The sequence below is a fragment of the Thunnus maccoyii genome, chromosome 9 (assembly GCF_910596095.1).
Source record: "Thunnus maccoyii chromosome 9, fThuMac1.1, whole genome shotgun sequence".
Classification (NCBI taxonomy): Eukaryota; Metazoa; Chordata; class Actinopteri; order Scombriformes; family Scombridae; genus Thunnus; species Thunnus maccoyii.
In genome coordinates, this window is record NC_056541.1 from 21,348,591 (window position 1) to 21,370,404 (window position 21,814).

General features: G+C 40.0%; 2 protein-coding genes across 3 annotated transcripts in view; one reads left to right on the forward strand and one right to left on the reverse strand.

The window, feature by feature from the left end:
* rasa1a (RAS p21 protein activator (GTPase activating protein) 1a) overlaps positions 1 to 10,603 on the forward strand; it is a 29,051-nt gene extending 18,448 nt beyond the window's left edge. Inside the window, exons 3-25 of the mRNA XM_042421097.1 lie at positions 1,306 to 1,441; positions 2,398 to 2,468; positions 3,306 to 3,423; positions 3,763 to 3,794; positions 4,387 to 4,439; positions 4,627 to 4,777; positions 4,945 to 5,023; positions 5,427 to 5,550; positions 5,670 to 5,826; positions 5,976 to 6,063; positions 6,425 to 6,505; positions 6,742 to 6,899; positions 7,069 to 7,145; positions 7,259 to 7,431; positions 7,525 to 7,684; positions 7,996 to 8,138; positions 8,367 to 8,482; positions 8,630 to 8,716; positions 8,837 to 8,904; positions 8,992 to 9,080; positions 9,240 to 9,317; positions 9,418 to 9,552; positions 9,650 to 10,603. Of these exons, the coding sequence (XP_042277031.1) occupies positions 1,306 to 1,441; positions 2,398 to 2,468; positions 3,306 to 3,423; positions 3,763 to 3,794; positions 4,387 to 4,439; positions 4,627 to 4,777; positions 4,945 to 5,023; positions 5,427 to 5,550; positions 5,670 to 5,826; positions 5,976 to 6,063; positions 6,425 to 6,505; positions 6,742 to 6,899; positions 7,069 to 7,145; positions 7,259 to 7,431; positions 7,525 to 7,684; positions 7,996 to 8,138; positions 8,367 to 8,482; positions 8,630 to 8,716; positions 8,837 to 8,904; positions 8,992 to 9,080; positions 9,240 to 9,317; positions 9,418 to 9,552; positions 9,650 to 9,733 (2,458 nt within the window). The 3' untranslated portion in view covers positions 9,734 to 10,603. The remainder of the gene's footprint in view (positions 1 to 1,305; positions 1,442 to 2,397; positions 2,469 to 3,305; positions 3,424 to 3,762; positions 3,795 to 4,386; positions 4,440 to 4,626; positions 4,778 to 4,944; positions 5,024 to 5,426; positions 5,551 to 5,669; positions 5,827 to 5,975; positions 6,064 to 6,424; positions 6,506 to 6,741; positions 6,900 to 7,068; positions 7,146 to 7,258; positions 7,432 to 7,524; positions 7,685 to 7,995; positions 8,139 to 8,366; positions 8,483 to 8,629; positions 8,717 to 8,836; positions 8,905 to 8,991; positions 9,081 to 9,239; positions 9,318 to 9,417; positions 9,553 to 9,649) is intronic.
* Positions 10,604 to 10,818: 215 nt separating this feature from the next.
* On the reverse strand, positions 10,819 to 17,923 carry ccnh (cyclin H). Of its 2 annotated transcripts, XM_042421098.1 has the most exons (11): positions 17,714 to 17,923; positions 17,497 to 17,621; positions 16,772 to 16,894; positions 16,609 to 16,682; positions 15,671 to 15,884; positions 15,390 to 15,553; positions 13,446 to 13,513; positions 13,231 to 13,339; positions 11,923 to 12,038; positions 11,141 to 11,204; positions 10,819 to 11,052 (listed from the first exon to the last, which is right to left on the reverse strand). In XM_042421098.1, exons 2-10 carry the CDS (start codon positions 17,611 to 17,613, stop codon positions 11,167 to 11,169), a joined length of 1,023 nt encoding a protein of 340 aa, XP_042277032.1. In that variant the 5' UTR covers positions 17,614 to 17,621; positions 17,714 to 17,923; the 3' UTR covers positions 10,819 to 11,052; positions 11,141 to 11,166. The 2 variants fall into 2 exon arrangements, with proteins under 2 accessions (XP_042277032.1, XP_042277033.1); XM_042421099.1 differs by lacking the exon at positions 11,923 to 12,038 and having other exon boundaries at positions 17,714 to 17,920.
* Between the last annotated feature and the right edge of the window lie 3,891 nt (positions 17,924 to 21,814).

Genomic DNA, 21,814 nt, shown 5'->3' on the forward strand with positions numbered 1-21,814 from the left:
ATAAGGTAGAATGACTATTTCCATCCACAGCAAAACTCTGCCTCTGTGTCAAGGAAGGATATATAAGATATAAAAGGAGATATGAAACCATGCTTTTGAGACACAGTTGTGTAATGTGGTATCATTCTACCCATAAGTCATACTATAATTCTATACAGATAAGCCACTGTATTATTACTAAATAATGTATTATATTTTTAAGACTCCAAATACAATTAATTGACATTAACTTATTCAAACATGATGACCCATCATGCCTGACGTAATGAAACAGAAACAATGCCATCTTATACTATATCTAGCAATTATACATCTTTCAAATTGACATGGTAATGTTGTCAAAAAGTTCAGATTGAGGCTTCGACTAATATTTCGTCATTGTTTAAATATTGATGATCACCTTGCAGTGGACACCAGCTTCTCAAAGTCTGTGTCTGGTTTGCCTTTATGCACTCTCTTTAATAGACAGAGTGGTCAATGTGCACAACCTAATTTACTTACTGGTTATTGGGTTTGTGAGCTTACATTGTATGGATGAAGTATTTATTGTAGGTCCTATAGACTCAGTTTAAGAAAAATAGTATTTCCTGCCACAACTCTACTGCTCATATTTGACCTGCTGGTCCTAATTTTACACCTTAGAGAGCAAATGGTTTGTGTTCTGAGAAATCACAGACCTTTTCTCTGGAAAATGCACTTTTCTAATTAAGTAACGATGACATCATCTCCTTCACTCACATGGGTTTAGTGTGGACGCATGATGTCATTGATGCTCGAAGGAAGGAAAGAGCCCGTCTGTAAAGGAATTATGATCATAAGGTTAATTGCGTGACACTTACACCTCAGAAGGTTGATATTCTTAGATTGTGCATGCAGCAAATGAGTAATTGCACAAGTGCGTTCATTATAAACCCTCAATCAAAGATCCTCTCCACAGATGACAGAATTAGAATTAGTTGCTTCACAATGGGATAGGTTTAGAGCTGTACTTTTATCACGCCATTGTAATTATTCACAGTAGGCATTTTGAGGTTTTTACCTGAGTTGCAAATTACTGATGTAGTCATGATAGTTGGATCCAACAAGGCATTCTTTCTCTCTCACTGTCTTTGATTCTCTCAGGTAGATATTACCTATTACTTGAAATAGAAGTTTTGTAGCAGAAGCAGCACTGATAAAATACAATGTTGACACAATTCAGATAGATAATTTCACTGCCAAACGAATGAATAATTGCCCAACTATTAGCCTGTATTTAAAAATAACTGTGCTGTCTTTTATCATTGTTGTGTGCTCTCTCAACAGGATAATCGCCATGTGTGGGGACTATTACATCGGTGGGAGGCGGTTCTCTTCTCTATCAGACCTGATTGGTTACTACAGCTATGTGTCTTGCCTGCTAAAAGGAGAAAAACTGCTATCGCCAGTGGCGCCCCCAGAGGTGAGACTGACCTTATGGCTGTTAGTATAAATTACCCAAATGCCAAACTTTAAAGGACAATTCCAGCATGTTTTAAATTGTGCTTCATTACCCTACAAGTTTAAACTCTTGCCACTGCTTGTGTGACATATTACTATATTTCTCTATTAGTTATTATTTCTTTATTAGCTATTAGTTATGTTTCAAAATAAATATTGTGAAACACACCCTATTTCAGTATTATAAGGCTTTCCAGAGAGATGAGGGTGTCAGATAACTGTATCTTGTATCTTGTTTTGGTTTTTTCTGTTTCTGTCGTCACAGGGTTGTGATTGTCAGAAGGCATGTCCATACTTAACCTCAGAGAATATTTGCTGCTGATTTGCTTCTATTTAAAATGTTTATCGCAACTTCTCACAATGTGATTACATGTTCAGCTTCTTGTTCTCAGATATGGATCACTCTAAGTGAATTAGCAGTCTGTTTTACTGTTTTAGAATTGAATAAGAGAGAACTTTCCTCAGAGATCAAGCAAAACCTAATTCAACCCTTTACCACATGCATGCAAAATCTGTGACAACCAAGAGTACGACACGCAAAATGAAACCCAACCCAATGAAATGTTGTCCAGTAAAACTATTGTAACCTGGTACCTGATAAAACATTGGGTGAAAATAATGTACCTTTTACTAACTTGAAAGAACCCTCATTCAGCTACTTGCTCAATGTACAAGGGAGTATTTTTCACATCTTCCTTCTCCCCTTTTTTGCCTTCAGGCAGAATTCAAAACTGTTTAAGGCAAAGCTCAAGCAAATGCTAATTACCTTTTTTTATAGCTGAGTGTGATATCTCCCAGAGGGAGTTGTAGTAGAATACTTGATTTTGTGGAATAATTGGGGGGATTTAACATGGATGTCGTTTTAGAAGGTCAAAGCTAAGACTGAGATTTTTATTCTTTGTGTGGATGTTTCCATAGCCTGTAGAAGACAGGAGGAGAGTCAGGGCCATACTTCCATACACCAAAGTGCCAGATACTGATGAGATCAGGTAAGTGTGTATGTATATTTGTGCAGAAGACTTTTCTTGTCTTACACTTGTTGTAGCATTACATTTTCCTACCTAGCCAGTCACTGCTTAAAAGTAGCCTCATACATATGATCTACAACCTTTGAGCCACAAACAAGCACTGGTGATTTCCTTGGCTTAAAAATATCGTATTTTACTGTATTGCTCCCAAAGAGCAGCCTAGTTTTTCCTCAGATTTTGGGCATGTTACAGGCCCGCTCTTCCCCTCATAGCAGCCTGGAAAGCACATCATCTGACTTGTTAATGAAAAACAGTCTTGTCCCTGTCATTAAGCTGTAGTAGGCACACTTACTGATGATCCCAGCTATCCTTGATTTCCTAAATCTGATAAACATCTGTCTGAAGTCAACCTCAACCCTAAGTCTGCCAGTGAGCCACAGCCACAGCTCAACTGAGTAGACAGACATGCAAAATGTACCTCAGATGTTGTGTAAGTCAGAGGAGACACCTGCTGGTAATGTTGTGGTATCACAGTTTACACCAAATCATTTGACATTTGACAGTTTCTTCTGCTGGAATTTTTTTGTTAAATTTCCTTCACATTATAGTCAAGATAATCATGTCTTGGCCTTCTCTCTGACAGAGCAACAGTGTGTGTGAGAGAGAGAGAGGTGCTGTGATATATCATGATTAAAAACCATAGCAGAGGTTACAAAGATAATAAGGATGTGTAAGAAGAAACAAAAGAAGCATGAAATAAGTCATGGATAAATATAGAACTTATAGTTATAAATTAAACAATCTGCACATTGTTGTAACATTATTCCTCCCTCCAATATTCATTTTATGTGTCTCCAGTTTCCTGAAAGGGGACATGTTTATTGTTCACAATGAACTGGATGATGGCTGGATGTGGGTGACCAATGTTCGCACAGAGGAGCAGGGCCTCATTGTGGAGGATCTGGTTGAGGAGGTGGTGAGTACAGCACAGGATGAGTAGGATTTGTTTATTTTAGAAGATGTGTATCAAAACACAAAAGAAAATGCTCTTGAAAAGAGAAAGAAATCGATTGTTGTGTCTGCATAGTAAATGTGGTATAGTGTTTTTTTTCAAAAATATTATTGTTCTGTCCTATATTTCCCAACATTTTTTTGGGAAATAATATATTGCATAAAAGCAGCCAAAACATAGTGCCCAAGGTTGTGATATAATATATGACTATAAAGCATAACATCCATAGACATCACTTTGACTGCAGCCATTGGTCTATTAGACTTTTTGTATTGACAGATTTTTGTTTCTGATATTTTCTAGGGGCGGGAAGAGGATCCACATGAGGGAAAAGCGTAAGTCTCATGCACTAGACTTAATTCTCTTAGAATATCTAATCATTCGGTCATCTGTACGCCAGAACGTAACAGTTGATGTCCAGACCATCCATGCATACGACCAAACTCTGCTGTGTCCTGAAGCTATAAATCAGATTTTTATGTTTGCTTTAACAAACAGGACAACATGGCAGCGCTGTGTAAACAGTATGAGTCATTGTAGTGTCCTCACCTATGATGTCCTTCAGCTTTGGCAAATATTCAAGTATGACTAAGTCAGTAACTCTAACCCAAACAATGTAAGCATGCCAAAGAGCCATGGGCCCCTCTGACAGGGCAGACATTATACTTTAAATTATGATCACATTTGTACCTTTTTTTCTTTTAGCACATATGATATATTTGCAGACAATAATGATTAAGTTTGCAAACACCCGATAGTCATTTTACTCCAATGAAAGTCCCCATCACAGATGTCTGTAATTAAATATTTCTGTGTTGAGAGGTGGCGTTGTTGCAGTTGAAAGTACTGAACATCAGCATTTTGTTGATTAAGCTAATTCTGTTGGCTGCTTCTCTTCTTCTTTTACTCTTGTTCCATCTCCTACAGCTGGTATCATGGAAAGATCACAAAGCAAGAGGCCTACAACCTGCTGATGACAGGTACCATTCATCTTTGCTTTCCATTATTCCAAAGTTATTAATCACTTGCGACATTACTATGCATTATTTTTTGTCATAAATAAGTTGAGAGCATTGAAGCCCATTTATCAAAATATACAGCTGAGCATGCACTAAAACCTATCGCTCTCTTTCTCACTTTGATTCTTTTGCTCCCTCTCATACATAGTTGGCCAGGTGTGCAGTTTTCTAGTCCGGCCATCAGACAACACACCCGGGGACTACTCCCTCTTTTTTCGCACCAATGAAAACATCCAAAGGTTTAAGATCTCCCCCACCCCCAACAATCAGTACATGATGGGGGGGAGGTACTACAACAGGTATGTGTGGCAATGTGCCTGTGTTCAGATGTCATTATATCAGACTTAAAAAATAAAAGTGAAAAGCTAATTGTATCGTTTTTTTTGAGATGTAGCCTGCAAAAATCTGGTATTTTGACTCGTAGTTCCTGATGTGCCATACCTCATTTACTCTCTCTCTCTGGCAGTGTTGATGACATCATCGACCATTACAAGAAAGAGCAGATTGTTGAGGGCTACAATCTGAAGGAACCAGTGTCAGTGCAGGTAGGTACAAGTATATACTAGCATTCTTAAGCAAGTTTGCACATATTTACGCATACTTTTGACTCGGGGTTTGATCAGACTAACCACAAATGGACTTGGTAGATCAACTTGGTAGATTAAACACAATCTTTTATCTTCACATTGTGCAATGCAAAGTATCTAAATATATAATAGTTTGGAAAAACTGCAGCAAATGCAAAGTGTTACTGAACTGTAAATTTATATATTGAAGAACATATGTTGCATCAGATATTTTATTTAGATGTTTCCTTTCCTCCTAAACTCGAACATTTCTCTGGAGCAACAGATATTTAAAAAAATCAAATGTTGGCTCTTTGAATGGAATTGATTGTGCCTCTGTGGGTGTATAATGGTGTGATTTTAATTTTTGTATTTACTCTAGCACCAGGAACAAGTTATTACTGACACAGTGGATGGGAGAGAAATTTATAACACTATCAGACGGAAAACAAAAGATGCTTTCTACAAAAACATTGTCAAGAAAGGCTACCTCCTGTTCAACAAAGGTGTGTTTTCAACAGCTCTTTATAATATCATGAACAATATATCTCAGTCATCTCATGGCATCTATCAGTCAATACCTACCATTATAATCACAATTATCTTTGGTTCCTCTCTCCTTCAGGCAAAGGCAAAAGGTGGAAGAATCTTTACTTCATCCTGGAGGGTAACGATGCCCAGCTCATCTACTTCGAGAGCGAGAAGAGAGCCACCAAACCCAAAGGGCTGATCGACCTAAGTGTGTGCTCCGTGTATGGTGTGCACGACAGTCTGTTTGGCAGGTGAGATGTCAAAATATTGTTCCTTAGCCTAATTTAGTGAAGTTTGCAGGAAGAGCTGTTACTCTGATCTGAACGGTCTTTTTAATAATTCATCATCCAGTACAAAGTAATATAGACTCTTCTCATCATTTCTTATTTTATCTTTTCAGGCCAAACTGTTTCCAGATTGTTGTCCAGCACTTTAGTGAGGAACAGTACATTTTCTACTTTGCGGGGGAGGCTCCAGAGCAGGCACAGGTAATAGGAGGTTTTAACTGTCTAATCAAACAGGACAGAAGCTCATGCACATCTGTTTTGTCCAGATGATGAGAAAAACCTCTAAACTTGTGTTCTGTCTCCAAAAGGACTTAGAATGCTTTAAACTCCTTCTGTTATTTTATGTAAAGAAAAAATGCTTCCAGCTCTCACTGGATCTTTGTCAGATACAGAGGACCACTGGCTTTTTGTCTCACACTGAGGTCCTGATTACCTCTTTGCCTAACTACCCACTTGTTTTTACATAAGTACTAATAGTGTGAGCAGTTAACAGTGTTCTTACAGAGACAACTGTGTGATACAAATGTTCTGAACATGATCTTTTTTTTTTTTTTTTTTGCAGGATTGGATGAAATGCCTTCAAACTTTCTGCAGTAACCTAAGGAAAACCACTCAGCCCACCTCCAACAAGAGACTTAGACAGGTACACCTAACATCAGCCAATGTGTCAAATTTTTGTTTTGAGGACTTGGTTGAGCTTGAGCACAACAATAGGATTTCAATATATTAATGAAAGTCAGAGGAGGAATGCTTAAACATCTTAAGATGAATTGACAAATTGTTGTTTTGTTTGAGAGCATTTTTTAAAATGCTGTGTAATTTTTACAACCCATCCCTGCATATTTGTTTTGTGTCCTAAATTTGTCATTTTTTTCCCAGGTGAGCAGCCTAGTGTTGTATGTTGAGGAGGCCCACAAGCTGCCGGCGAAGTATTTCACCAACCCCTACTGTAACATCTACCTGAACAGCGTCCAGGTGGCTAAGACGCACCCAAGGGAGGGACAGAACCCCGTTTTCACTGAGGAGTTCATTTTTGAGTGAGTTGATCACACATGTGCCTGCTTATTTTCCTCCTTCAACTTCAACTTCCACTGCCTCCCTCTCTATTTTATCCTCCTGCATATTTCCAGCAACTTATCCTATTTAAAATTGATATTTTCTCCACTTGTTTAAAGAAGTAAAAATTATATTTATCTGTTGTTTCAGTGACCTGTCGAGTGAAATCAACAGATTTGAAATCAGCCTGAGCAACAAAACAAAAAAGAGCAAAGAAAGTGACATCTGTAAGTACATCTGTAAATTGAATAATAAATGATAGAAGTCTCTGCATTTACTTTTTCCTCTGGTTCACACTCCTTTTGTTTTCCTCCACACCTCCCATCTCTCTCCCTCTCAGTGTTCATGCGTTGTCAGCTGAACCGCCTGCAGAAGGGCCAGATGATTGATGAGTGGTTCCCTCTCAGCTCCCACGTGCCTCTGAAGGGCATCGAGCCGGGCTCCTTACGTGTACGTGCCCGCTACTCCATGGAGAAGATCATGCCCGAAGAGGAGTACAGCGAGTTTAAAGAGGTCTGCTCAACCAGAAAGTGGTTTTGATTGCCATGTTCATTAATTGTCTGCTGTCTACTGACAGTGATGTAATTTTTGTGTGTCCTCTGTTAGATGATCTTGCAGAAAGAATTCCATGTCATCTACGCTCTGGCCCATGTGTGTGGTCAGGACCGCACCTTACTGGCAAGCCTCCTCCTGCGGATCTTCAGACACGAAAAGGCTGAAGCCCCGCTACTCAGGACACTCAATGACAGAGAGATTAACATGGAGGGTAAGAAACACATACACAAAAGAAAACAAGCAATAACAAAAAAACAAGCAGAAAACATGTTTTAAGTAGAATTATTTGACTTTACCTCTAGTAGCTCGCATTCATACTTTTAACCTACCTCACATGGATTTTGTAATGGATTTGATAGGACTGGCTTCAGCAGAAATCACAATTAGTTATGTAGTAGTTAATAAGTGTTAATAGAAAATAAGTAATCATTAAGTATTCATAATTGTGTAGTTCATAAGAAATAAGTACAACCATGTGGCTATAAACTAGGATAACCTTCTCTGCTTGTGCATTATTACCAGATGAGGCCACAACATTGTTCAGAGCGACCACACTGGCCAGCACACTGATGGAGCAGTACATGAAGGCCACAGCTACACCCTTCGTCCACCACGCTCTGAAAGACACCATTCTCAAGATCATGGAGAGCAAACAGTCCTGTGAGGTAAAGATCTAATAGCGTTTCCCTCTCACTCACAAAGAGCAATACATGTCTGTGGGTTATTTGCCCTCTCACTTATGTGGTGTAAGTACATGGCAGTTATATCACATCAACAGTTTTTGTACTGTAGAAGAAGATGAAATGTTTCTCATCTCTTTGTTCACAGCCATACTTAGTGGATTCAAATGAATTTATCTTCACTTTTTTCATGGTTTCTGTCTCTTTTTTAAGTTGAACCCTTCCAAACTGGAAAAGAATGAGGATGTGAACCTGAACCTGGCTCATCTGCTCAATATCTTGTCTGAACTAGTGGAGAAGATCTTCATGGCTGCTGAGATCCTTCCACCGTAAGAACAACACACACACATACTTTCACACACAGCACTGTGGTGTTTTTGTCAGTGGATGAGTTGCACTGGTGCTTCCAAGAAATATAAATCCAAGGATGAAAGAGTCAAGAAAAAGTCTCTGTCTCTCTGTTATGACCTTTCCAGGACACTGAGGTTCATCTACGGCTGTCTGCAAAAATCTGTGCAGCAGAAATGGCCCACTAACACCACCATGCGCACAAGAGTTGTGAGGTAAAAAAACACAAATAATCAATGTTGTACACTTCCAATAGTAATAGAACTTTAATTTTAGTGTGTGACTTAGTGTTTGATCCCTTATAGTCTAACTTAAGTCATCCATTCCTCTTCCAGCGGTTTTGTCTTTCTAAGACTGATCTGTCCTGCCATCCTCAACCCCAGAATGTTCAACATCATTGCTGGTGAGTGTCCATTCAAAAGCACACACAAAATCTTCCTGTTTGCTGTGACTTGTTACAATCTGTGTTTTGTACCATATCCTCTTGCAGACCCTCCATCTTCAACAGCAGGCAGGACCCTCACACTGGTGGCCAAGTCTGTGCAGAACCTGGCCAACCTGGTTGAATTTGGCGCTAAGGTATGGAGTATCTACCTAAACCAGTAGCATGCAGGAAAAGTATTGTTTTGATAATGACATGTATCAGCAGAGTAGTTCCTGAGAATTGTTGGTATTTGTTCAGACTGTTACAAGATGTGGTAAGAGTTGTTTGACAGATGTTTTTCTATCCACAAACAGGAGCCCTATATGGAGGGCGTGAACCCTTTTATCAAAAACAACAAACATAGGATGATCATGTTTCTGGATGAGTTGGGGGTGAGGAACATGTTTTGCATTTTGATCAACTCATAGTCTGTAATACAGAACTTGACTCTAGCTTAGTGCATGTTTAAATAATTATCTAATGTGTTTGTAGAATGTCCCTGACCTCCCTGAAGCCACAGAGCACTTTAGGACAGACCTGTCCCGGGACCTGGCTGCATTGCATGAGGTCTGTGCCACACACTCAGACGAGCTTCGGACGCTGAGCAATGAGAGGGGAGCACAGCAGGTCAGAGACTGATGTGAAATCACCGTTATGTTGATAGAGCAGCATTCATGTCCTCAGGTTTCAGAAGATTGATCTAATCCCTGTTTCCTCTCTGCAGCATGTGTTGAAAAAGCTGCTGGCCATCACAGAGCTCCTCCAGCAGAAGCAGGCTCAGTATGCCATGTCCAACAGCAACAGGTAGTACTGCACTCCTCCTCTCCTCCCATCTTCCCATCCTTCCGTCAAGTCTCCTTCATCGGGGTGCAGCACAGAGGAGACCTAGCATGCTCTACCCTCATCACCTTGGCAACCCCTCCACCACCACCACCACCACCACCACCACCACCACCACCAGTCCCTCATCATGTCCTCCTCCGATAGTCCTGCTCATCCCCACCCACCTGTCATCTTGTCCCATTCGCCACAAGAGAGCTATGCAACAACAGCCAAGTACAACAACCGACGCAGTACTTAAAAACAGAAAGAAAAAAAAAAAACTTGCACCAGTGACTGAGAGCTGTATGCACAGGAAAAATATTTTTTTTCCCCCCTCATAAACTGTGTTCATGATTCTGACTTTGGGTACATTTCATTCCCTTAATCATGAGGGCCAAATATTAAGATTTTAAAAGAGGTTTCTTTGTACCCACTATGTTTTGATAGCACAGGTTGCCAAAGTGTACCCCCCCCCTCCTCCCTCCCTGCTCAATATGAGGAAACTGACATGAAGAAGCTAGTTCTCTCTGTCCCCTTTTCTTGTAACTGGATTATGAGCGATAATGCTTTTTATACTGTAATTAGTGACTGATTTATTTTAAGTTTGTGACAATATCCGCAAAGTGCTGAAACTAGCATTTCTGTCTATTTGTTCCTTTTTTTTCTCTTTGTTTTCTAGATTGGAAGAAAGTCTTTCAGAAAAGTATGGTTATTTTATATTAAGAATAAATTCTCTTGCTGGAATCATGAGTATATAAGTGAGATGAGCTGAATTCATTTTCCTCCGATTGTATCAGCTATTTTGATTATTTGGTTAAGTCCTTTTTTTTTTTTTTTTTCAAACTTCGCAATGTCAGACAAGACACATAATCAGAAACCAAGTAAAATGAAAAGTGTTTACAGCAGATTTTTGAAATAGTACAGACTGTATCAGACATGCATGCACTTATTAAACAGTTTTTGTAAAGTAGATAATGGAGTCGTTCATTGTGGAGAAATTTATGCAAAGCACAGCAGCGTGTGGCTTGTTATACTAGTCTGTTGTTAATTCACAGAAACATTAAGACAGAATATGTAGAAAAATATCTTTATTCTTACTGCAGAACAAAGGAAAACCCAAGATTTAGAAAAGAAAATGTATACTTATACAAACTGTGACACTCCCATCATGTTTTCTTTTAAGTCTCAGTCATCTGTGTCATTAACTTGACAGCTCAGTATTGAAATTAAGTAGTATAATAACTTAAAACGTTGTTTGAACCACATTGGGATAAATGCTCATAGCAGGTCTTCATCAGTCAATTCCTGCAATGAAACAAACATATTTAATTCTACAAGAAACAAGTAGCTTGTTTGCCTGGATGTCAAGTTGTAACGCAGAATATTGTCTCACCTCTTCTGTCATGCGTGGCTCTTTTGCTACATGGCCGTCTTCCTCGTATCCTCTCTTTCGTTTGCTGTAACACAAACAATTTCACTATGAGCAGTGAAGTAAATCAACATGTCCCAGAATTACCTTTTGTTAACGTCATAATCTTTGCAAGCTGTAATTGTTGGTGAATTCTTCCAACCCCCTCCTTCAAGTCCATTACAAACACTCATTTAGGTCAAGAATGTGACATGTAGTTTCCACTACACCCTCATGTTCACCATTAGTAGTTGTAGCTTCCTACGTGTCTTCATTTTCAGTTGCTGTGACGTCATGTAGACTAGCTTGCACCATGTGTGAATATGTACATACAGACTGATAGCCCTGCTGTTAGTAGCATCTTTTTATACACGCCAAAATTGACAGCATGTGCCTTTCACAAACGTGTCCACTTTATCTTACAGGACAGAGTGCACCATCATGTCACTGGCTGCTGCCATCCAGGTAATGTGAATTGTATGGATTTCCACCTGAGAGTCAAAGTGTGGTAATCAGACGGCCGGCCAGCCGAAGCGAGGCCTCGTCCCGTGAGGTTGCACGACTGAAGTCAGTTTGTATTTATAAGCATGTGGCAGAGATTCCTGGCAGTACAAATGCAATATGGCTGTTCTCCATGGGGAACCACTTGCTGCATATCTGAATACTGTCCTTCCAAAGCCCCTTCCCCCAAAATACTTCAGACACAGAACTGATTCAACACCTTGAAGAGATGATTTCTATGAAGATGGACCTGAGATACACTCAACTGCAGAAATGGCGTGAACGTCTTTTATTCTGGTATGCCTGCCACTCCCTCGGAACGTTTGGTGATTGACATGGAGCCGGACAGATGGGGCCGCCTTGATGAGCCCCTTCCTTTTTACTTCTCAATAAAGAAATTTAAGACAAGACATTAGAGGAGGGGGAGGCAATCCAAAGCATTGAAGTAGTGTTATCTGCTGTCATCAGGGAATTTTAACATAGCACCTCTCTCCAAGACGACACAAGCCTTAACTCCCTTTCTACACACCATCGTCTCGCCAACGTCGCCCAATTTTTTTCGACGAGCTCTTCCTTCAAACCGTTTTAATGACTTCCACTGTCTTTGTGTAAGAGCTACCACGCAGCACTGGAACCACTTGTTACATTTTTATACACTGCTTTGTTTGTTGATATTATAAACTTAGGCTTGTATAGACGTTTAAAAAAAAAAAAAAGGTGTTTGTGTATGATTATAGCGGAACAGAGCTGAGAGATAGATAATAGGAGATATCTGTAACTTGTCCTGTGCATGTGTTAATCCTGAATGGAACCTGCTATAGTGTGTGGGCCTACATATATGCTGCTCTTAATGAACATCACCTGAACTCCTCTTTAAGCCTGGTGGTGGAAGCTTTCATGCATTTGCAGTCTCTCTTGCTCTCCCCGCCTTCACGGGTGTTTCTGCACACCTACGCACCGACTGTTTGTTTTCATGTAGATTCATCGTGAGAAGTCATGCCACGCACAGATTTAATCAAAAGTCGTATGGGTTGGCCTCGTTGTGCCTCCTTGTGATACAAGCAGCTGCAAAAAGTCTGAATCTGTGCCTGTCATAGCTTAAGAGTTTACCAAACTGTTTACTGTAGTTGCACTTAAAGATACCACGGACCTCACCAAGTGTTAACAGATAACTGGCGACTGATAGATGATTGCGGATGAGCCTAAAAGTCAGCTCTCCTCGTCAGCCATACCAATATCAGCCGTGCTACATGGTATGGATGATGTAATAGGAATGTGGCGTGCTGTTGTACTTCCTTTCTGTATTTCATACAGCTGATGATGTGTTCCTTTTTATTTTTCTACCTGATACTGAACCTTGAACCTTTTGCATCTTAGATACGACAACCTGGCTAAAATAAAACTGTTACTACATACGACAAAAACCTGGAGTTGTTTACTCGGGTGTGGGGATGGATAGAGACCGCATCTATGATTAAAAAAGTTTACACACATGATAACCAATATGCTACAATATGAGTTTAGACAGAGTAAAATGACAATAGTTGCTCAATTAGGTCACTTTATCTCCTTACTTGCTTGAACTTGTGCCGAATTCTGCATGGATTCTCTCCAGCTTCTGTTTGTAGACGTTCACCTCATCTGGTTTGGCAAGTCCATACCTCTTAAGGAGGGTTTTCATCCCTGGATGTGCAGAGGAAGCAGTCAGATAAACTCAGTGCAGTGAAGCTCAGAACATAGCTGAATGTCGCCACCTTGTGGTGTCAAATTAAAGGTGCGAGTTACTCACGTCTCATTGACTCGAAGGTTTTTGAGAGGGTCTCTTTGTCCTTCAGTCCCAAGCATTCAGTCAGGTAGCTATGCATTAGAATAATAAGCAAAGGGGATTCTTTTATGATCAACATATTAACAAAACTGGCTATTTAGCTTTTTGTTGTTTTCACTCTGGTAAAATATATTCCTTTAATTATTGTACAAATAAACAAATGCATAATGTTCCAGTTCTCAGGACCAATCACCTTTCACTTCAAATTTCAAAAAATACAGTTGGGTCCAAAAGTCTGAGATCACATCTCTAATATTTTCATGTAAAACCTGGAAATAATCAGAAAATTTGAGGATTCAGAAACATTGAAAAATAAGACGTTATGACATGTACAATCAAGAAATATTTAAGATTCTGCACTATTTCTAGGTCAGCAATCAAATTTAACTCCTTCGTACAAAAGCTCAGATTTCCTTGAGTTGCGTCCCTTCCATTGAAGCATGCGTTCACATGACACTCAGGTTGATTTGATCTACTTATCAGAGGCTCGTTCAAGTAATTCAACTTGCAGCCAGTGTTGACCTGTTTGATATATGGCTGTACTTCAAGTTTCCAGCAGATCATTGCTTACTAAGTAGCATTGTGACTGTGGGAAACATGGCATCAGAACTAAGTGAAAGTGTTAGAAGTCAAATTATTATTCTAAGCAAAGAGAGGCTTTCTCAGCTGGACTAAAGGTTTCTAAGGGAGCAGTGCATGGAGCTCTAAAACGCTTTGCAGAAACTGGATCAGTTGTATCTGAAACACGATCAGGCAGACCAAAAGTGACCACACCACCAGAAGATCAACACATCAAGCTTAGTTCCCTGAGAGATAGAAAAGCAGCTTCATCACAGATACAGAATTTTGTTAAATAAAGAACACAAGACTCCAATCAGCAGAAGTACTGTTAAAAGAAGGCTGTGTTGTAGTGGTCTCAGAGGATGAGTACCAGTTTCTAAACCACTTCTCAGGAGGGGAAACAAGGCCAAATGCTCGGGGTGGACTAATAAATATGAAATTTATGGCAGTAATAGAAAGGTGTATGTAAGGAGATGAACAGGAGAGAGAATGATACTGCAGTGTATCCAACCCACAGTGAAACATGGTGGTGGGAATATTCAAGTATGGGGGTGTTTTGCCTGCTCTGGAGTTAGACACCTGCACCAAGTTGACTACATCCTGATCAAGGAGAAGTAACACTCTGTTCTTCAGAGACATGCTGTACCTTCTGGTTCGCATCTTTGTGGAGGTCACTATCCTGCAGCAGGATAATGACCTCAAACACACCTCAAAGCTTTGCAAGAACTACTTGAAGACCAAAGAAGACCAAGGAAACCTGACCATCAAGGACTTCACTCCTCAGTCACCTGACCTCAACCCCACTGAACATTTATGGGGTCACTTGAAGACTGAGAAAGCCAATCATTCTGTAACATCACAAGAAGCTCTTTGGAAAACTGTCAAATAATGTTGGGATAACATGGGTCATCAGGTTTTGCACAAAGTTGTGGATTCCAACTTCAACTTTTCACTCAAATCGTTAAGCTGATATTATCATTTGTAATGAAAAAAATGCATTACATTCAAAACAAATGCAAAGTAGAAGTAACTTGACTAGTGGTCTCAGACTTTTGGATGCCACTGTATATTTCAAACATGGTTGTGATGATTAATAATTCACTTTTCCTTATGCATGTGGTATACAGACAGCACGGCAAATCTCGGGAAATATAGCACACGATTTTAATAAATGAAGCAAAATTTCATTCTTATTTGTGCCGAATTGCAATTATTGATACTGAACATTGTAGAAAATAAACCTAAATGCTGCTGAAATTGTTTTACCAAAGTGAAGAAAGCTACTAATTCTCATCAGATGATTTAGGGAAATATAAAAGTAATTCGACTGGAGCACAAGAGACCTACCTCTCCATGTTGAGTCCAGCTCTTGAGGCACTATTCAGAATAGCTGTCAGAGCGATCTGAGAGGGAGGAAACAGCAGCCCTGCGTCTGTCATGGCTGCCTGTGTCAGAAAGTCATCAGCGCTCTTCCTCAGTGACTCTGGGTTCTCCAGCGTAGGGTATCTTGTCTGAGGGATGAAATTTATGACAAGGTATTGTGATGATGTGAAATTGAAGGCAGTATCTCAGTGAACTAGTTTAGCACTGTGCAGAATACATTCAAAGCTCTCCAGGAGTCCACCCACCTTGAGGTCAATGAGCAGGCCCTCCATGGGTCTGTAAGGGTTGTGGACCACCAGGTGAAAGTTGAGCTGCTGGATTAGAAGCAGCTCATACTCCAGGATCTGCTCTAGAACCCTTTCCTGTCCAGCTGGGGTCTCCTGCAGAAGGTTGCCCACAAACTGGCCGCTGGACACGTTGAACTCATCCACCTTGCAGGACAGGTATGCGCAAGTCAGCCTGAAACAGGAAGGTGGGTATGGAAAGGTTTGAATAGATAACTAGCTGAAAATATGGTTGGACAGTACACAGTTTCAACAATTGAACCATGTGATGAGTGCATATTAAACAGTTGCATTACAAAGCATATAAGGAAAGTTGAATCTTTTCTAAACAGCACAGTTCTTTCAGTAGTCCCTAAAGGAATCATTATTTTGTAAAACTATATTAAACATTGACTTGAACCTGGATTGTTGTGGAAGTATTTACTGTTGTTAAATGGTGTCATGTTGAGTCAACTGAATGGCTTTGAGTTAGTTAGGTTAGTTGGGTGAAACAGCTACAGTACATAAAGTAATTGTGAAATATTTGGTAAAAATTACAGAACCATTTTTGAAAATATTCCAATAAAAAATGAATAAATTGCATGATATTGACAATTTTCCTGTACTGTTTCACCCTGATACCTTATAATTAGACTGAATTGTCCATTGGTGTCACTTAATTCTTCAATTTGAATTGGGCAAAAGGACCTAACTGAGAAGACCTTATAAAATATTTGGAAATTGGCACATCACATGTGCCAAACATTAATTTATCTGCAGATAAGTGAATGTATCTTTTAGAGGCAAATTATTACTTGATGTTTTTATTCAATAATTTGATCTTCTGGTGGTCCACTACCACAACTATCTAAAACCAGGACACTTCCCATTTATTTCTCACCCCAATCAGCACTACTCACATGATAATCCTGGGGTGGTACTCCATGATGGAGTTGTTCAGGTAGAATCTTCTGAAGTACATGATAGCTGTACCCTGCACAGGAGACACACACACGGTTTAGATATGTACAAGCAGTAAGACTATATTGTTCTGATGATGGGGAAAAGAAAGTAAGTACATACCACAACAGACTTTGGCATTACAGGTTTGAATGCATTGCAGAAGTCCAGCAGCCTCTTCTCATAGTGTCTGAATAAAATGTCTTCTTCATGGCGCTCCAAGAACACAGACTCACTCACTATAGGCTGCAATATTGAGACAGACAGACAGGAAGAGGTGAGGTTTAAGTCTCCCTCCTCTCACAAATGCATTTTGCTTCTTGTTCCTTCAGTTGGACATTTGAGCTTCACTGTGCAAAATGATGTATATGCAGAGTTTGCCACTAGAATGGCGTTTTCACATTTATTTATTGAAAGAGGAAAGTTTCTTTGTGTTCATTGAAAATCCAATTTCAAGTGGTGGGCCTACAAGCATGATTTATGACATCACAAATAGTCTAGAAGCCAATCCTTGTCCAGTATTCAACTTACACAAGTGTGATTTGGAAACCTGAAGCCCCCAGTGCACAAACACTGAGAATGGACTTTACAGTTAAGTAGGAAACATCTTGTGTCAAGCAGTTAAACTTTTGAAATTAAAAATATTTACATATTCATAGTTTCTGTAAGTTTTAATGAGGGAGATGGAGAAGATGTTATTTTAAGGATTTTAACAAGATAATTTTACGTTTTCTTTTAGGGAAAAACTATATCAGACATAAATTATTATTAAAAGTAGAGTATTTCATATGTTAAAACGTGTGGAGGGGATTACTAGAAGTGTCGCTGTGCCGATATGTCTGTCCTACCTTCCCACTTTCTACAGTCTTTTTGCGGAATTTCTGATTGGCATTATATCTCATCTGCTCCAGCTCGTCTTCACTGTTAAACGTCCAGTGTTTCTTCTGTGAGCTGTTATGAAACATGACTGCTTCTGCAAGAGAGGAGAGCAAATGTCTCAGACAGACACCAGGTGGAAAAACAGAACCAGTTTGTGGAGGCAACGTTAGCTTACAATTAACTTACTTTATTTGTGTCCGCATGTACATTAGTCCATAAAAAAGCAGAATAACGTAGATGAAGGCAGTGGGTGTAGAGAGGACAGGCAGCTCAGCACAAAACAGACTGTTTGATGTCCAGTGAAACTCGTATAAATCGGTTTAAAAATACAAAACACCAGCAAAAACTGAAGCCCCTCGCACAACTCTTTGACGTCAACGTCGTCCCCTTTTGATGACGCGTGCTTTACCGTAATATAGGATGGCGTGCGCGAAAGAAATGTGCTTTTCTGTAAATTGTACTCTCTCTCTCTCTCTCTCTCTCTCTCTCTCTCTCTCGCTCTCTCTCTCTCTCTCTCTCTCTCTCTCTCTCTCTCTCTCTCTCACACACACACACACACACAAACACACACACACAACGTTTGTCTTAAAAAACTTTAAACATTCAGGTTTCGTTATGTTCTGGCACAAACTGTTATTCTACAGTTTACTCTGTAAATTATAAACTTTTCTGACCTCGTTTCCCAAAATTTCCATGATTCCAAAAATTTGAGGATATTTTTTTTCTTTTTTTGTCTTTTCTTTTACGTGACACTTCACATTTCGGTAAATTGATATTCTACTAATGGATCCAAAAATATAATATAGCAATAGATTTTTTAAAAATCTAAAATATTCAGATTTTTTTTAAAAAAAATAAATCATTATTTGTTTATATATCAGTAATTAATTTTTCATTTCCAAGGACCCCCTCTGCATATGTGACGTCACGGGGGTCTCAGGTTGGGAGACTTTCTGGGTATCTGTCACTCAACAACCCATATTTGGCCTTTTTATGATCTTGGAAATTAATAAACATATCCTTGAGGGAAAAGGAAATTATTTTTTGAATAACATACTGTTTATCCACCTAAACAGGCCTATACATCAGCCCCATACTGTCTAGACTATAATCAGGATCTGCACCGTTTCTTACATGTCCCACCTTCAGTTAACTGGATGAAATTTAAGACTAACGGAGCTGGTTCATGACCATGTTGGTCAAATGCCTATTTGGATCATTTTAGAGGGAAGAGCGCAACAGAAATTGAATCCCACAGTAGTCTATGTTACGGAGCCACTCAACCCCCACCGGTGTTTCCGTATACCGTCATTTGCATAAACATGAGTAATTTATGAATAATAAATGTCCTTGCGTTCGGCGGCAGCCGTTAATTTGCATATCACCACAGCTACAGTTTTATTTCCTTAGTGCGGTGTTATCATGAAGCCCTTCAAGCCTGCATAAAACAAAATCAAAGAAACGATGCTTTAACAGGTATGTGCTGAGAACAATTTTTATTATCTTCATCTTCATCTTTTTACACCTCTACAAGGCGTAAAAAGATTGTAACTTTTCTGTCTGAGCTCTGTCTGTGATATGCTTGTAAAACGCTTTACGTTCACCGTGCACAAGGCTCACATCTACAGTATCCATCGCTCGGTCTTGCCCTGTAAATTGCATAAACATGAAGTGTTGATGCATTATTGATGAGAAAGCGTTGCAACGTTTACTGTATGTGCGCCCATGTGTGCGCGCTCTGATAGGGCGTATAATGCTTGCGTGCGTGACTATGTGCATGTACGTCTGATGTCAGTCTAACCAAACATCCTTCCTTCCGCTGTTTCGCATAATTCCGCAGTGTGGTGTAGATGACCGATTTTTGTCTTTTTTATCTTATATTAAAATATATATTTCTATTTATATTTTGTGGCTGTAATGAGACTTCATCAGTGCAGCCTGCGGTCTCTTTATTTACAGAAGAAACGCTTGGATGCAACTGACAGTGGCAGCAAAAACTGTGTGTGTGTGTGTGTGTGTATGTGTGTGTGTGTGTGTGTGACTTAAGTTTGCCCCTATATAATCTGACAGGCAGTGTTTTATGGGAAATTTTGGGTGATTTTGTGGCATCAACAGATGATGCTGAATGATCTTTGAGCCTCCCTGATCAAGTTAGACTCACCCACCTTGAGTCCCCATCCTGGAGTGTATCTCAGACGCATATGAGAAACCTTTTTAGGCACCAAATGTGAAATGCTTGCAATTTATGGACACAAATTCAACCACTGACCGATGGATTGATGCAGTGTGAAGCATCACCTTGGCTGTACACAGCCCACCCTGTAAACTATTCATGATGATGATAATGTTGAGGAGGAGGAGGAGGGGGAGGAGGAGGATAATCCCCACCCCATGGCCCACCTCCCCACCGTCTCATCTATGAAGTTACTTTTCTTATATGAAAGGAAACAATTTGGAAATAACCTTGACAACGATGCAAATGATTTCTCTGACCAATGAGCTCACTTAATCTCTTTTTTTCCCTTCTCCTCATTTTTGCCGCATCGTTCCACCCATTTCAGCTTCACACACCAACAAATACAATTAAATCCTGATTCAAACTCCCTATATGTGCATATTAATTATTCTGCCCTCCATCACCCCCCACCTCCCCACCCCAGTTGCACTGCCGTTGCCTTGGCAACCAGAGGTGGCAGTGCTGATGTCAGACACTCCTCCAAGGACACTCATGCAGGCGCTGGGTCAGGTGATATGTACTGCTGCTGGGCATCGACTGACACCCAAGAACAAAATGGCCGCCATCCCCCTCATATTTTTTTTGCCACATGGGAGAGTCTTTTTTTTACATCTTATTGAGATTTAAACAAAAGAGGAAGTGCACCTGTGCTTGCCTGATACCTTTCTGATTTGATGATATGTGTGATATGGATGATGTGGGATATTCTCGGTGTGATTGGTGTGACCGAAACACATCACAGAGTTGAGCTGTCTGAGTCCCTCAGAGATCAGCTGCCTGTCTGAAGAATTTTAGAAATATGTCTGCCTATTTAAGTGCATTCGCATGTGTGTGCGCCTTTGTGTTTGAATGTGTCCGTACATTGGTTTCCTCAGGTTGGCATTAAGCAGCCAAGGGTTTTTTTTTTTTCTCCTTCCCCTCCCCCTCCTCTCCAGACACTCAACGCTCCCCCACCGTCTCTCTCTCTCTGTATCTCTAATTGAGCTTTGTGTCTACCTCCATCTCCATTCAAATCCAGACTCATTTGCATACTGCCGCCGCACGCTGGACAGCTCCCCAGCTGTACAGTACAGAACTAAATGAGGAACACAGACCCACTTTACGTGACGTGAATACTAAGCAGCGAGGAGAGTCATTTTCCTGTTTCCTGGAAATACAGCTACCTGAGAGATGAGTGGTAGAGAGGAAGGACAGTTGTATCAAATCAGTGCATTCAGAGTGAGACAGGCATTACCAGTCTGAAAAGAGATGCTGATGCAGAGGCAGAGTGGATTATTTTTAATATAACAAGACATTGCAGAAGGTATCATATTCTATAATTTGATATAAAAGTAGTCAGATGAGTTGTGATATATAAAGGAAGTTGTCAGTAAAAGGCAGTTTTACATGCATTATTCAGACTCAATGCTTGGTGCTTCAGGTTGAACGTGGTTTTTCACATTTTTCTTGAAAATCCTGCTCAAAGCTCATCAACATTTTGAAGGAAAATGCAGGATTTACACGGCATTTTTTGTACCAGTTCGACACGATAATTGCTCAAATATTGGCAGGTTTAATATGGACCCAGCTGCCCTGTAGCCTTTCTGTCGCCTCAGCCCTGCTGAGGCCTGATCCGCAGTTCTCTTCACCAGAGAGCCTCGCCAAGAGAGACTTGCTCGGCATCAAGGAATTTTCGGGACATTTTGCTTGAGTGCACGGAGACACGTAATTATGTTGCATTTTTGATGCACTCCAGCCACACTTAACAGAATGTGTTAAGCACACCCTTAATGGGAACCTTAAAACCCCAAGGCCAATTTTCTTTTTTCTGGCATATTGGTAGGGATTTGTGACATTTCAACTCATTTCAGGATTCAATCAAAGCCGTAGCTCTAGGGAGAGCAAAAATGACATACTCTTTATGGCAAATCCAACTGTCCTTGGTTTGCTATATGCATACAACTTCTTCCTCCACAGTTAGACCAGTGAAAATTGGAGGAAATTTGATGACCCATTTTAACTTTACCTTGAAGACAAATGCAAACAGCGCAAAGATGTTTCTGATTTTTTCC